Source organism: Lates calcarifer, linkage group LG12 (assembly GCF_001640805.2).
Source record: "Lates calcarifer isolate ASB-BC8 linkage group LG12, TLL_Latcal_v3, whole genome shotgun sequence".
Lineage (NCBI taxonomy): Eukaryota > Metazoa > Chordata > Actinopteri > Centropomidae > Lates > Lates calcarifer.
This window is the reverse complement of record NC_066844.1, coordinates 14,936,409-14,953,081: the sequence shown is the minus strand read 5'-3', so window position 1 is coordinate 14,953,081 and position 16,673 is coordinate 14,936,409. Positions and strand designations below refer to the sequence as shown.

The 16,673-nt window shown below is 41.4% G+C and overlaps 1 protein-coding gene and 1 non-coding gene across 2 annotated transcripts in view; one reads left to right on the top strand and one right to left on the bottom strand.

The window, feature by feature from the left end:
• Positions 1-16,380, bottom strand: part of LOC108885614 (cadherin-4-like) — a 182,670-nt gene extending 166,290 nt beyond the window's left edge. Inside the window, 2 exon segments of the mRNA XM_018680029.2 lie at positions 14,756-14,867; positions 16,135-16,380. Coding sequence (XP_018535545.1) covers positions 14,756-14,867; positions 16,135-16,188 — 166 coding nt within the window. The 5' untranslated portion in view covers positions 16,189-16,380.
• On the top strand, positions 55-192 carry LOC127143141 (small nucleolar RNA SNORA23). Its single transcript, XR_007814366.1, has one exon. It is a non-coding gene; the product is annotated as a small nucleolar RNA SNORA23 (small nucleolar RNA).
• Positions 16,381-16,673: the final 293 nt, after the last annotated feature.

The window sequence follows — 16,673 nt, the reverse complement described above, 5'->3', positions numbered from 1 at the left end:
CACAATACAACTTCCAGATTTGACAGGTAAAAGATTATTTGAAAATTCCTTGCTGTGGGCATGTGTGTGAGTATATATATATATATGTGTGTGTGTGTGTGTCTGTGTGTGTATAGACACACACACACACACACACACACACACACACACACACACAGAGCATATTTGAATAAATACATTTTCAAAACAAATGCTGTCCAATTAATTACAAAGACTGTTCATACATGTGCATAGGTAAACAAGCAGTTTCTGTAGCTTTCTTATGGTAAAGCTGACAACAGTTCCTTTAGAATCATAAATCTTGGTAGAAGACAGGGTGTCTGGTCATATTTACAGAGAAAGCCTGTAGAACACACCACAATTCATGTGCATTTATTAGCCCTGAGGGGTCCATTTATTAACTGAGTCAGTCCAGACACAACACTCATATTTCTATCAGTGTTTTCAAGCACATGCTGCACCCCTGGCAGTAATATTAGGAGGATCCTGCTGTAGTCTAACTGCCCTCCTGCAGGATCCTCCATCACTGCAGTGTTAGTCTTGCTGATATCTCTGACCACACACCCGGACTCTTCATCACACCCCATGAATGGCAGTGTGAAGCTGTACTGGTTGGCTCAGACAGCAGGAATGGAGGTGTCATTTCATTTACCTTGATTTACATTTCATCTGTGTGTTATTTGCATAGGTCACACACTCTGCGCCTCAGTTACACATGGGCTGTTAGCTTTTTATTAAGGTGCCATGTTTGATGTGTGCTGTGCCGTTAATGATGCAAAGCAGGGTTTTATAAATACATAATGATGTTTACCATAAGATTGGTAAGATTTTTCTCATTAAAAAATTTCATATTAAAACCAAGGTTGTTGGCTCATGGGGTTCAGATTGATATTTAATCATGCCTTTAAGATGGCACAATATCTTTTAATGGAAACTGCTACAGCATCACGGTACACATCAACAGCAACACACAAATTCTGACCAACACACTGATGGTGGGAGCTTGTCGTCACCCCACCATGAAGAGCTCCATGTGAATGGATGGAGGTTTGGCTCATCTGCAGTGCGTCGGAGTCTCACGGGCTGGCAGGGCTCCAGCCCTCTGCTCGCTTATTCATCTCTTTCTCCCACAGCCAACATAGTCTAACACACACACTTGTGCGCGCGCACACACACACAAACATATCCGTTTGGTGTAAACTCACCCAAAAGAACAATATCATTTGATTCACACAATGTAATTAATCTAAAGCAGACCACAATTCAGAAGCACCATATGATGGCCACAAAACAAAATATGCTAATTGACATTTCAAAATCAATCTCTTTTTGAAGATTCGTGCAGTGCAATCTAATCAAAGTCCATTGGGGTGATTCCCAAAGGTGTACAGAGAATAGACTAAACTCAGCATCCTAAAGAAAATATTCAGCCATGAGAGTAAATTATGCATACAAATGTGCCACAGGTTCGAAAAAATGCTATGTAGATTTGCCAGTTAGGTGGTTCAGGGTGCGGAGGAAGTAAATAAATAATCCTGTTTAATAATTCATTGAAATTCATGTTGCTTTGCCTCCAGCCTTGAGAGTATTTAGAATGCAGCCTGCAAGGGCCCTGCTTCTGACTTGTGGTGGTGTGTAGTAAGATTATTGAAAACGGGGGGAAGCTCAAGCACACACATATTCACTTGCACAATCACACACAGAACTATAAAAATATGTATACCATGTATCATATGTTCTATAAAATAGTGAAAAAGGACATCCACTGTCAACATCTTATTCCCTGTTTGCTCCATTTCTCCCTGGAATGACAGATACAATCTCCAGAGTGTGAAGAGAAGTTCACACAGAGCTTCAGGCTGGTGAATACACTGAAGCTGAGAGAGATGGCAACGCAGGCACAGGGAGGACTGCAAATTGGATCTAAAAGTCTTTCAGGGGGAAGAAAAGGGAGAAAAATCAAAATAGAGAGAAGGGAAGACAGCACAGAGAGGAGAGGAGAGGAGAGAAGAGGAGAGGAGAGGAAAGAGAAGTGGGGAGGAGGCTTAAGGCTAGTGATCCATGTGTGACCCATTCCTGATGATGTCTTTGCTTGATAGAATTACACCAGCAAATAAAACGATCTTGTCTCACTCTCTGTTAGGCTGTGTGTGTGTGTGTGTGTGTGTGTGTGCATGTGCGTGCGTGCGTGTGTGTGTGTGTGCGTGTGTGAATTCAGTCGCATCTTTACGATTCAGTAATATAAGAAACTGTCTGTCTATATCTGTGATGTTCCCCGTTCTTTTTGGATGCTGTTTTTACAGTTAAAATTGTTGTGACAAGTGGATGTGGCTTCTGCATATTAAACATGTGAATAACTGGAGGGGGGTTGATGATTAAGAGAATATTGTGAACAGCATCTTCAAGTATTTGCAGGGTACAGTTAACATTTTGGCACTGCTACCATTCTCCGTTAATGCCTATTAGCAAAACAAAGTTAGCAATTCTTTTGCATTTTCTCCTCTGTTGGCAGCTGAGAAATGAATGCTAAGATTTGATTAAATTAGAATGAGAAATACATACTGTGATTTGGAACTGCAGAGCACGAATTGAGATATTTACCAATTTCACAGAGTAAAATCACTATCAATAGAATATTTTTGGTGCCAGTGTGGCTGTGTGTTCACATGTTCTGAGCAGTATCATACTATACGTACTTAAACAAAGCTGCCTTCTCCAAACAGCATTAACATTACCACAAGTAATGCAAATACTGAAGCAGGGCCTTAAAATGCAGTTGCTACATTAATAAAGTTGGCTCAACTTTTAAGGCTGCAGCTGTTTCTTTTTAAATCACTTTTCCTATTAAAATGGAAGCTTATACTTTACCTGCATGATACAAATTATGTGAGGGCAAACATGAACAAGGCTGAGTACTAACTACAAATAAAATATGCAGGTGCTTGAACAAGTGACTTCATCAGACATGCAAAACTCGGTCCCAAACAACCAAAGTGCAGTGAGGCATTCAACAGGTTGAGCACTGAGTTCAGAAGACTGTTTTCACCATGTTACAACAAAATGTCCTAAAGTGAGCATTACTTTACCAAACCGTCAGAACAAAGTCATCCCCAAAATGACAGCATTTAGACTGTAATTGTTGGAAAAAATAAAGCCATTACCAACATTACTTTTTACAGATTCTTTTAACAATCTAATTGAAATTCAGGAATAACAAAAAATGACACATCACAATTTCTGAATAATTATCTCCAGCTCTTCAAAGATTCAGATTAAGTTATGGCAAGAAATCACTTTGCCAAGAAAATTAGCACAGTTAGCAACACTGTGTTACCTGTGAGTGACTAGAGACCTAGCTAGTAGGCTAAGCTATGCTTGAAGCTAATCTGAGAGGGCAGTAACAATAGCTCCCCCACAGCACTAAGATAATTTCGAAAGTGAAAGGTAGCAAACCTAATATGATGCAGATTAAGCACAGGAAGGGTAGATAAGGAGAAGAGTGAAGAGATTAAAATAGAACATTGAGGAGGGAGAGAGACAGAGGTTGTCTCTCTGACAAAAGTCATGATGTGCATCACAGGAAGCAGCATTATTTGACACTAGTGTGGATGCTCAAGCAGGAAACAAAAGTTTCACACAGTTGTAATTGATTTAGCTCATATTACCAACTGTAATACTGAAATAATCACCAGAGATCAAGACTCTTCTCTGCTTTATGTATTAACTCTCTCTTATTATACTTCTCAGATGCCATCAAAACATTACTTGATCTGAGTAACATTTATACAAGTAGTACTAGCCTGCCATGGAACACCCTGCACACCAAACATCCCAATGTCAAGTACATTTGATTCACTTGCAACTCTTCACTGTTCAGTGTAAAGTTTTAATGCAGCTTGCAGTGTTGATCGCACATATGACTTGACTGATGTTCAGGTCTAATTCCAACTCCTCCTCACATTCCATCGAACGTGCTACAGGGCCTGAAGGTAGAAGAGGGTCTTGAATTGTTGCCAACATTCACCCTAGCTCTAAGATAATGATCTCTACAGGTCCCGAACCTGACCTAAGCACGAAAGCAGAGTTAAAAATAACAATCGGGGCCATCACCGTGGTCAAAGCATAACGTGGTATTTGAATAGTTTAATATAATCTTGGAAAAGCATAACAGAAATGCAAATCAAGCTGTGAATCACTGCTTGAAATCAGGAGACCCACCAGATATCTAGGTACGGATGGTGGATGTTTATTCATGACAGGTAAGTTATGCACAGTAGGCCTATGGCCCTGCAGAGCAGCAGAGTTTATTCAGCCAGGACGTTTAACTCCCGGCTTCATAATGATACTTTTAGAGAGCTGTTTCCCATATCCTCTGGTTAGAATTCAGATTAGAGATGACTAAAGTATGTTCAGCCAGTAACCTATAAGAAGCAAATCAAAATGCTACATGTTTAAGCACAGACATGAACTACTGTATGCAAATTCCATCACAATAACAATCTCTCTCCTTTAAACAAACACAGACACAGCAAGGGATGAGCCCCAAACTACAGAGCTGGAGCCTGAAGAACATCTTTCATTTATCTGTGGCAGCTCTGATGTGTCATCATTTGGATTAGCCTTGATGTTAGACTGGTTTACACAGCTATAAATTTGACGATGGATTTAAATAGGTGCCAGGATGTAACAGCCATCATTCACTTTGCCACAGCCCTGTGGTGGCTGTAATCATGATGACACAGTAATATGGCTGCATCCGTTTTTCTTTTACCCAGGCTAAATTGCTGTTTATGGCAATAAGAAGGTTTCTATTCCCAGAGGCCACAGTTAGTCAGACTGGCTCTTATTGTTTTACTGCTGGGTTGTGGTGCAGAGCGCAAACACTGTCACCAACGCCAACCCCTCCACCACCCCCCACCCCATGCCTCTTTTCTCTGTTGGTTCTCAGAGCTATTATTTTTATCTGAAAACCTATACGAGGCTACAGAGAGAAATGAGACAAGAGAAAGAGAACGAGAGGGGAAGAGAGGCATGCAGAGAGACAGAGCGGTGCAGGAGAGGAAAACTGTGATTCTTCTGAAGCTGTGATCGATGCTACCAGCATGTGTCTGCGTTGCACGTTGCCAGCGTAGAGGAGGGCTCTATTGATTTGCTCCCATATTTCAATCAAAAAAGAGGGTTCTCAAGCCCAGATTTTCCTCTGTATTTGTACAAATTACCAGGCTCTCACTAAATAAAGACTAAAATGCTGAACGTCAAGTTTAAGCATATTTGAAAAAAAACTATATCTTGTTATGCAGAGACAACAAAAGACACGTTTGTGTGTGTGACTGGGACGTCTTTGGCACAGTAATGTGCTTTATGTGGGTATCTGACTGTTGCTAGCCGATGGCTATAATCTTCTCATGGGTATTTGCAGTGTGCCTCTATCCACATCACACACAAATATGTCAAGAAGTGTGCAAGCAGTGCAAAAGGTACAATCAGATTTAGAAATTAATCTTTTCTTCCTGGCAGTTTAACTCTGTGCTTGTTCTTCAGCAGAGATTGGAAACATACAAGTGTGCAAGTAGGATTATTATAATGTAGAAGAAGCCCAACTCGAGGTCAAAGCTAATATTAAAATGGCACATTTAACATTTGTGCAGATACCTACAGGGGCCTCTGCTACAATGAATTAACCTCCGCAGTAAGCGTTAAAGTGTGTCAGTTTGTGTATGTGCGTAGGGTACAAGTTGTGTATGTGACCTGTTTCGATATGAGTGTGGCTCTAGATATAAATAAGACAAGTGAGTCGTGCTTTGTTTGGTGTCTGAGTTTTTGAGGAAATGGATCCGTACGGGAGTCAGTGATACAGTAGCATGATGAGCTCCCTCAGGTTTTGAGAGAAAGAGAAACAGAAAGACAGCTGAGCTGATGTGCTAACAGAGAGAAAGCAAAGTAAGCCATAAAAACATAGTGAGATTCAATTCTTTACTGACATTAGAGCAGGTGATGATGAGAGAGAACAGGAAACAGAATGGATTAAATTGTGTTACAGTTCGACAGCAGAATATCTTCTGTTCATTCTGGTCAGCAAAGCATATTTGTCGATTTGTTTGGCCCCCCCCACTGACAAATCTGCATCACAACAGGAGGAAGCATGGTTCCGTATTGTGATTTCCAAATCAGCCATCTGAATCATAGCCAGAGTGAGCTCTTTCAGACAGTCTGTCTACAGTAAGTGCAATCAAACTTCACTCCAGCAACAATAGTGTTTTTTTTTTCAACAAAGCAAGCAAGTCATTGCTCAAGAGGTAACAGGTACTACAAAATACATCTAGAAACCTTGTCTATAACATGACAGCAAGATTAAAAGCAATGGCTCCCTTTAAATCCTAACTCAAAGTTTGATGGGAAAAAATAAATTCAAGCTCAGAGACACTTGAATGGGCGAGTTGCAATCTATGATAAGTAAAAAAAAACAAAAGAGAATGGTGAGGTTCAAATTAAATGAGATGATATGAGCTGCACACGGAAGAGTTCCCAGCAGTGGGCATCCACAAGTCATTGTGCATGGGCAAATAAGCCTGCACGTAGTGTGCTTTTTAGATCAAAATAGACAGCAAATTGATACAATCCAATTCAAAAAGCGGCACTGCCATAGGAGATGCAATTTCTACCCCTTTTTCCACGATGGAGTCAGGATTTGTGTTTCTATTTTCTTTTTATGGTGCCATCGTTTCCCAAACTGTTTCTTTTATGTGCCTCAGAGCCTGGTGAAAAATGGCAGGGAAGCTGTATATCTTTCAACACCAAGGCTAATCTGCAGCGCACACACACACACACACACACACACACACAGAGTTTATATGTTGCTGTATACGTCATTGTAGTTGCACTCATTCATTTGCTATTTAAAACTGTGAATAGCAGCAACTATGAGCACTTGCCAGCACTAGGCATATGAATTTTTACTAGTACAAGGTACAATACAATGTGAATCATTATGATGGATTCTGATGTACGCCGCCATGCTCCAATGAATATCCTAATGCAGTTTAATGTACTCAACCCAAACAGTTGAGTAGCGTGACAACATCCACTTTTCTAGCCAAAGCCAAATTATGAGCATGACGCTGAGTTGCAATCAAGAGTGCAAAACAATCTAATTTCAAATAGAAATTATGAGAAATGTCAAACCTTCATTTTACTTTCATTCAGTATTAATACTGAAATGTGCAATTTCATAAAAGTCATATTTTCTATATTAAATCAGTCTTTGGCAAATCGAATTTTACAGTCAGATCATGCTGTTTCCACAGCTAAGATGAAATCAATACCTTTATCTTGGTAATGAAAGTTGTTAATTAATATGAGAATACAGAAAAGTCTGACAAGTTTACATCTACATTATACCACTAAAAACAGGTATGTCTCGACCCCCCAACCCCCCCCCCCCCCTCTCTCTCTCTGTGTGTGCTGTATATCTCTCTCTCCCTCATCCCTCTCCTTTGCTTACTAATGAGCCATGAGATTGACAGCTGGATTACTGGGCTGGTTTGTAATCCTTTAATTTCTCCATTTAAGATAATCACCCTCTGGATGGAGCACTGCCTACAAACACACGCACACACATGCAAATACACACAATGCACAAAATATACTGTGTTGATATTTAAATAAATAACTGTGTTTACGCATTTAACAAAAATCAACAGGAGAACATGATCAAGACAAGAACATGCAGGCGTCCTGATCATATATGGATTCTAGGCTGAATTAATCCAAAGGACGAAGTATAGCACGAGTCCCTCTCCGGCGAGGGACCTTTTTGATATTAGAGTTTGTAGAACAAAGGCATCTTGACTGTGTAGTCTTTTAATTAAGGCGATAGAGTAGCAAAAGCCCCATAGCTTCAGAAATGGCTGTACACTACAATACAGAGTGGCCCTCTGGAGATGCATTTAGTGGCAGCTTAGAAGGATCTATGCGTCAAGTCAAGCCAAACGTAAATCATTTTGATTGTGCCATGTTTTTCATCTCCTCCAGTGCTGCCGACCGAGGATATGAGCGTTGCAGAACATGTGAGGTCAAGTGGCAGCACAAGGTCAAACCGCTTGGCTGTAATTCATCAATAAAGTGCGAAGCTATATGTCACTTCAAGCCCCTGAATCAGGAATGAACCGGGGGAGGGGCAAAGAGGTGCAACTGGGCCAGAGGGCAACTAGGGTAGCTCATCACTCAGCAAACACATATTGTAAAATATGCACATGAACTTGATGTGCCCGAGATTATTTGGTTTCAAATCCGGACCAGACTTGAAACTATCCTGCTGAAATAAACATTTCTATCTGACACGCTGGAAGCTTGGGAAAATGTCATGGTGTGCTTCACAAGGAGAAGCTGACTTGAAAGGATGATGCTCAAGAATGCCTTCAAATGTGCCATCTCTTGCCCTCAGTGTCCAACTCTCCTCCTCCTCTTCCTTTCTCCTTGGGGTGCGGAAGGAGGACTGAATGGATGTGAAGATTTGTGAATCCTCTCCTGATAGAGATCCACTCCAAAGTAATTACAACCATCACAGAAGTGGCACATAAGACTCTAAACATTCAGGCTGGGCTTGATGGAAGTCGACTAGAGAAACGGAATGGTAAAAATCACATAGGTATACGGATGTCTGAAAAATATTTACAGTCTTCACAGTATGTGAATTCTTGCTTTGAATTCTGAGTGTTATTTTATTTCTTGGAAGAAGAAAAACTTGACAGGACTCAAAGCCATGCCACTTTGAAAAGCCACAATTTCAGACTGATGATAACAGAAATGGAAAATTGGTACAAACGGAGCTTTGCCACATTATTGTCAGACAGGTTAGCGCTGAGCTTCTCCACTCTTCAGTTTCTTTTGCAGGGTTTGTGTAGGTTTACCTTCTTATTTTTCTGCTAATTGTAGTAATCATTATCTATCCAATAATCCACCTAAATGACATTGAAGTGAGCTTTGTCGTGACAATTCAAACAAGCAGGATAATGTGCAAGTGAATAATTTGAGCTAAAGAAACAGCACCTCAATAGCGAAGACCTGATTTGTATTCAGATGCATGTAAATCCTCCGGGCCTTGAGGAGGGGAGCAAAACCTTTGTAATGAACTGGTAGATTCTGGGTTACATTTACAGGTACTACAGAGGTGAGGTCTACTAGTGGGAAAACTGTTCATTTCTGCACTGCAATAAAAAACCAAAAACAAAAAAAAAAAAAAAAAACAAACAATAAATAGAGTCTTGATCAAGGTCACCAATCGTTAAGGTGCACTGACATGCAAAAGCACTAATACACATTGATTATGAGGGAGGGTGGTCAATTAAAAAAAAAGATGTTTGAGTGTTCGATTACAAATGCAAATAGTATTCACAGAATACAAGGTCATCAATGGTAGCTGTGTGTATCTGTGCTTTCTTGTGCTTTTTGTTAGTGTGTGTTGAGAGAGGCATCTATTAGGAGGGTTAAACACCACACCACTTTAAACTTAATCCATGATTTTTTATTATTTTTTTCCTTGTCTCAACTCCCGAAATATAGTCTCTACTTCCCTATCCAACACAGTCCTCTTTCTTATCCGTTAATCCCTTGCCAAGGACTCTCTTTTTGGCTAACATCATCAGAAGCGCCTAGTTTCTCCTTTTTTCTCTTATAATCACTATGATTTAACCCACTGCTGCCAGCTCTTGCAGATACAATCTGAGGTCTGATAAAAATCGTGGTTAGGTCTGCTTGAAGGTCAGAATTCAGGGCACAATTAGCACACCTCTGTTTTGTCAGGAAATGTAGATCTACTGCATAATCTCACCCAGTGAAGTGCAAACAGACAGCATGCGTAGCGCTGGAGTCTCTCGACGTAGGGTTCGACTCTGACAGCTCCTCACTGTATAAATGCGAGGAGGTTGAGATGAATCCTGCCTGTCTCTCACTGGGCACAAGATGCGAAAGCAGTGAAACTATCTGCGTTGTAATGAAACTCCATGAGAGTACATGCCATGACCCAGTGACCAACCATCAGACTAAAGCTAATACCAGTTCACAGTAAGAGGAGACCAGTGGAGATCAGTGCACTAGAACTAATAAAATTCACACGGAAGCCCTGACAAGAGGCAATAATATTTCTGCTGACAGCCAGTTTCCCATCTATCAAAACCTCTTTTTTACTTACTACCTCCACTGAGGAAATGACTACAAAACAGGATGAAAAGCATTGTGCTGTGGCATGTACTATATCTTGGGTGGCTTGCTTGATGGAATTGGCTCGGCATGTATGTCATGTTGTAGGGAGTTTGAGGGATATGGGAGCGTAGCTTGGTTTGGTAAGAAGGCAGGCGAGATAAAGAGAAATGATGTGGCTCATCTTCTGTACCTGTATTCTATCAGCTCGCCACAGACTGCAGGTCCTGGCTGCAGAGATGAAAGACTCTCTGGAGGACAAGAGAGACGTTCGTGAGTCAGAAGGAAAATGGCATCCCGCTTATCAAATGCCTGGAAACGTAATCCAACCCCCCCTTCCTCAGTTCTTGGGTCTGGACGTACTTATGAAAGCCCTGTCACTTTGGATAGTGGGTTAGGAGTCAGAAGTTCTCCACAGCACAGCGAACACTGAGCTGGCTGTTTCAAAGCAGATATGGCTCCTTGCCAGATTTCCCTGCTGCAGTCTAATTGGGGTCATGTTACAAGTCATTTTGTATGTGTAACTTTTAGAGATGGAATTAAACAATAGGAAATCCATGCTGAAAGCGTATAGCTGATGGAGGCATGATCCTCCTTAAATTAATCTTTTAGATTAAAAGAACAGTGTGTGTCATTTCTTCCCCCTGTATGCAGTGCAGCAGTTATAAAATAACTGCAATAGAAAGACCCAATTTTAAATTAAAAGCCCTGGGATGAAGGAAGCAAGAACAGACACCCAAATGTGGATTATCTTTTCATAGAGCAAGTCCATATCCTGTGATTCAAGAGACAGCACAGGGACTGGAAATGAAAAAATGCCCACTCTGTTTTAAAGTTGGAGAGTTGAGGTGACAAAGCACAAGCTTTATGAAAAGATCCTGCATGCTTGGGTGAGGAGCAGACACATCTCTTATGATGCTGTCTGCCAGAAAAACAAAGTTATGATCGTTTTTTTTTATCTAATTTTCCCACAACAAAGTGGCCCTCTGCTGTATTTCAAAAAGCCTCCACTGAAAAATTGATCAATCTTTAGCATTTTTTTTATCCAAGAACAAGGTCTCTGTAATCCTGTAAATCCATCATCTGAGCTCATTTTGTTTGTCACAAAATGTTGGTGACATAAGGCAAAAATATGCAGTCAGACAGGCATCTAAATGTGTTGTTGTTCGCGGTCTCTCAGGACTAGCGAGGGGCAAAGGGTGAAACTCATCACTGCTGTCTTTTCAAATATGCGTTGACAGTGACTTAAAGAGACACTATCCTGACTGAACTGTATTTCAAATCAATTTCTTTTGTGGAGAGGCTACATCCCCTTGTCCGTGTTCCTAGGTGTCTGTTCCGGCTCTTGGAGCGAGGTGATGGTTTACACAGCGATGTGCAATCACTGGAATATTTCTTTTCATGGCTTATCTGCCCGCAGCAGGAATCTGCACGGACCACGACTCAAGGCCCGGCTGTCTGCTTGCCTGTGTGCCACAGCCTCCCCCTCCAATCCTGACCCTGCTCTCAGACAAACATCTCCATGGGAGCATGGGATGATTTATTCAGCACAACTTAGCGACAGCACAGAGATTTGTGAGTTAGTTAAACAAAGGTCTTTTATGGTCAACCGCAAAGCCATAACAGCGTTTTTAACCTATAAAGCTGGCAAAGAATGACCAAAGGGGGCACTGAATGATGCATTACAATTCAAAAATGACCTTTCAAGTCTTGACCAGACACTTCACATTACCTACAGGGAGAAAAAGCAGCAAAGTTTAAGGACTATGCCAGTGTTTTTGTAAAATTCATTTACTATAAATCACGTATTTAAATCACTGCTGACCATTTTCAAAGACATGCTGTTGTTTTTTAGATTTTTGCATGCTTGAATGAAATACTGAAGAATCATACCTTTAAATGAATCTAAAAACATATTAGAATGAAACAGTCTGTGAACATCACCTTCTGGCTGCAGGGTGACAAGCCAAAGGGTGGGGAACCAGCACAGAAAAAGAGTTCCTTAGTGGACTGAGAGAATTTCTCCTCATCATAGACTGTCATGCAAAATGTTAAATACATTGTTTTAAATCAGGTAGGGGGACCTTTAAGGACCCGACCATAACATTGAGCATACCTGGTTCATACCCAGATCCAGTTGGGGACCTTTGCTGCATGTCATTCCATGTCTCTCTTTACTACTATTCTCTATTCTCCACTCTTTCTCCATATATATATATATATATATATATATATATATATATATATATATATGATAACGTACATACATATGTATGTATGTGTGTGTGTGTGTGTGTGTGTACACATATAGTATAATGTGAGACACATTAGTCACATGATATATGTGTGAGAAAACACCTGCACAACCACGTATATTCAACAAATTCAATTAACTCATACTGGTCTTAATGAATTTGATATCAAAAACACTATGTAGTCACACCCAAACTACCCACACACTATCAAAACAATAAGAGAGTGGACAAAAATCACAAAAATGAAAAGAACTGCACTCCACACATTGTTCAGCGACTGGAAACAGAGGCCTGGTTCACACTGCACCTGCTGGGCCACAGCTCTTTGGTCCCTCCCCCATCGCTCACTGTCCATCCCTCCAGGGAGACAACAGCCACGGCCCACAGCGGTCCAGCAACCCCCTAGCCAGCTCTGTAGCATCCCAGACCCTCCCTCTTCTCATCTCTGGCCCATTCATTTTCTTGGAAAGTGACAGTTTCAGGTTATACATATTATGGCGTTAGTATTAAAGCCTTCCTCCTGCTTTGTGCCCCACTGTATAGAAAACAGACCTTCAGTAAGGGTAGTCGATGCACATTAATCATTGCATGAGGACTTAAGCTGCTGCAGCCCATATCCCTTTGAGTGGCCAGTTGGGAGGACAGCATGGCTTTCAGATTGATTTTCACAGAACAAACACAGAGAGAGACAAAATGAAAGAGAGAGACTGGGAGCAAAGGTAATATGGGATCAAAGCAGGAGCTGATATAGCACATACACTAAATCAAATTGATGCAGTTGAGCTTTACGTAACCTTTATTTGAATTTAGGTGTTAGCCACTAATAAAGCATGTACACCAGGACATGTCACATGTGTGTGCAACACCCCCCCACCGGCACATGTGCATATAACACACACACAGACACAGGGGAGGAACCAACATACGTTATCTGTCTAGACACATCACCCCCTGTTAACGTTGTTTGGGTCAGTGAGGACACCTCAGCCCATTTCCAAACAGGCAGAAACCCTGAGCCCCGATCCCCTTCAGGCAAACTCGCTCCCCACTGACCGGCTGCACTGTCCTTGTCAGCCTCCTAAATAACAAAATAACCTCCAGAATAATTCAATTGTTTTGCTCGCAGCCGGAAAATGCTCAAACAGCTGTTACAATGAGAATGCCATTTCCTTCTGGCAAATAGCATTTCATGTAACAATAGACAAATATTTGGCTATAAAAGCAAAGCGTCAGGGGAGAGCTAAGCTTATTGTACGCTGTTGTTGAGCTGCTGCCTGCAAGTGCGAGTAACAGTCTAGAGCAGGTTACAGGGAAGAAATAGAGGGAAATGTGTAACAACCTAAATACTGGGACCCTCGACTCTTATAGGGGAAACTTTTAGAGTAAATACTGCAAAATACTAACATACTCCTCTTCTTGGGAGTAGTGGGCAGTTCTAGGAGTTTAAAGCTTTAGCTTTTTCATGCTATGCCTGTCTATGCTATAGATACACATCTGCTGAAAGTCAAAGGTTTTGTTTATCTGTCAATTATGCAAATAGGGACCCGGGAAGTGGCTGAGAGGGATTGTTTTCCATTATGATAAAGATTCACCAGCAAATAGAGGAGACACCCTGAAGATACTACAGCATAATTTCACATGGCAGGAGATGAACCTCACAGTAGATTCAGTACACTGCCTCCACTGAAAAGAAATGGAGCGAATGAAAACAGAATTGAATTCCTCTGAAAAACAGAAAGAATAAAAGGCCTGGAAAATGTATTACAATGAACACTGGGAATAAAATAAAACTTTTGGGCTTCCAGCTGCAAACACGCAGAGCAGGGAACACACTATTTAAATTAGCCTGTTCTGTCAGCCTGCTGTTCAGTCAATCAAAAAAAACAAGAGATGTATTGTTTTTCCTTTTACTGCAATCAGTGTTATTTGGGTGTTCATTCATCAATGAAACTCCATATCAAATGACAACTCTTGAACAGAATGCATTACACACCTGCTGTCGTGTCACATTTAATCACAAGATTTTTTTTCACTCAAGCTCCATCACAGCTGGATCCCTCTGTTTAAATATATACACCTCTGTGCTCAAGCTTAGCTGCTTATATCACACAGCTCCAACCGGAGTGTGTTCTGACCTTCTTTAGGAGTGATGGAGAGCCACGAGCTACAATATATGCCCCAGACACACTTGTAGACACACACTTAAGTCACTCAATCACACTGTATGGTTGGGAGGACACATCTGGGCAGGGAAGAGAAAATATCACCAGTCAATAAATGAAATCCAGCAGTGGCAGACGTACCTTTGAGAATGCTCTGGCCGTGCAGTACGTCTCTCGAGACAATCACTGTGTAGAAGTTCTGGGAGAAGCCTGGTCTGCATGGGGGTTTGAGGGGCTGGCCTGCCTTACTCCCCTGAGGAATACAACAAGACAGCCTGTTAAGCATTGGCAAATTGACTTGCGGCCACGGGGTTACAAGCTGATCTCACAGCCTTTTCAGACTGATATTGAACCTCGCAGTCTCTCTGGCTACAGTGAGTGATTTCTGACTTCAGTGTGTTGCACTTGGACCGCCACAGTGTGCAAATCCACATCTGAGGTTAAATAAACCTGCGTTAAACCACTGTAGTCACACATCAAGTCACACGGGAGACATTGAGAGAGAATACATTATTTTAATGAAGGTGATCATCATTAAATCATCATTACCATAAGGGATAATGCTGTCATCATCATGTGTTGATTACTGTAAAAATTGTGACACAAGTGGTGATAATGACAGTAATGATAACCATTATACAGATGATAATTGTGGCTAGCAGGATATGTTTAACCTAAACATTCAGTATATGCTGCATGCTGAGAGCAAGAGAGACACACAGATTGTGTGTGTATGTGTTAAAGAGAATGAAGAAATAAAATACATCTAAGTACACTCTTCATACATAAGCATAGTTGCAGGCACAATATCCAGCAGGCTTTTCATTCACCACAGAATGCAGTTGCAGCAGTTCCACTTCATTCATCAATGCTTTTTCATAAAGAAAATATATTGCAGCATGTCGCATACTGTAGGCAACTCATTATTTACCTGCTGTACATCAGCAAAGCTCAACAAACTACTACTACTACATATATTTGGGGAACAGGGCTGATAGTGGTAAATTATTTCACTAAGTTTGCAAATAAAGTAAGCTAAGCCTTGGTTAATCGTTTAGTTTGTCCTTAAATCGTTCTCCATAAATAAGCACTATAGTTGTTAACTGAGACATTAATCCTCGAAATCTAAACAAGGAGAAATGACAGTGCGTAAACGTGCGTAAACGAAGTTGATGGCAGCCAACACAGCGAGAAGCCCCTCTAGACACCACTGTCCTCTGCAATAAAGCACTGCAGTTTATTTAGGCGAGAGGATGGGGATGCTAATGAACAGAGTTGTCGGTGACTTTTTCAGCACACTTAGACAAAAATATTCTTGACCTTAAACGTCGCCGTATTAGGCTCGATTACACGCATGGTGTTACCTTTAGCGCAACGCTGCGGGGAGAAAGTAAGCCTTTCACAGCCACTTTCGATGGCTCATGCAGCGCGCTGCAAAAGCCCAAGTAAGCACTACAGCAGTGCAGCACTTCCCTCAGTACTGTTAGCCGAAAAGACGTGAAGAAATTAACTCATCTTACCGAGGATGCTCCCACAAGTAAGGTACACGCCAGGATGACGCAGCCAACGTTCATTTTTGCAAAGCCGCGTGTTAGGAAAAAAAAAAGGGGGGAAGAGAAGAGTTTTCTTCGCCAAAAAAAAAACACCTCAGTAATTCCCGGAGCCGTGTTTCTTCCTCTCGGATGCTGAGTGAGAGACCGTCCCTACTTGTCTGGCGCAAAAGTGCCGCTGAGACAGAGATGCTGCGCTCCGTCCAGAGGAAGCCGGTGCCCATTGGATAACAGCGTCACTACAACCCCTCCTACTGCACGGCGGAGCAAGCATGGCAGTGTGCATAGTCTGTAGCTCCAAATGACTCCCTGTAATGATTCTCCCCCACACTTCTTGGATCTTTTAGTAGAAAAATGCATTTTCCAGTCTATTTAGATTCATATTTTGACTTCAGATGGAGCAAAGGCGGATCTGACGGTGTGAGTGACAACCAACCATCCGAGTCCTTTCATGTGTCCATCAGCTAACTGGTGTATTGGAGTCTATTTCACACCCCACTTACCCCCTC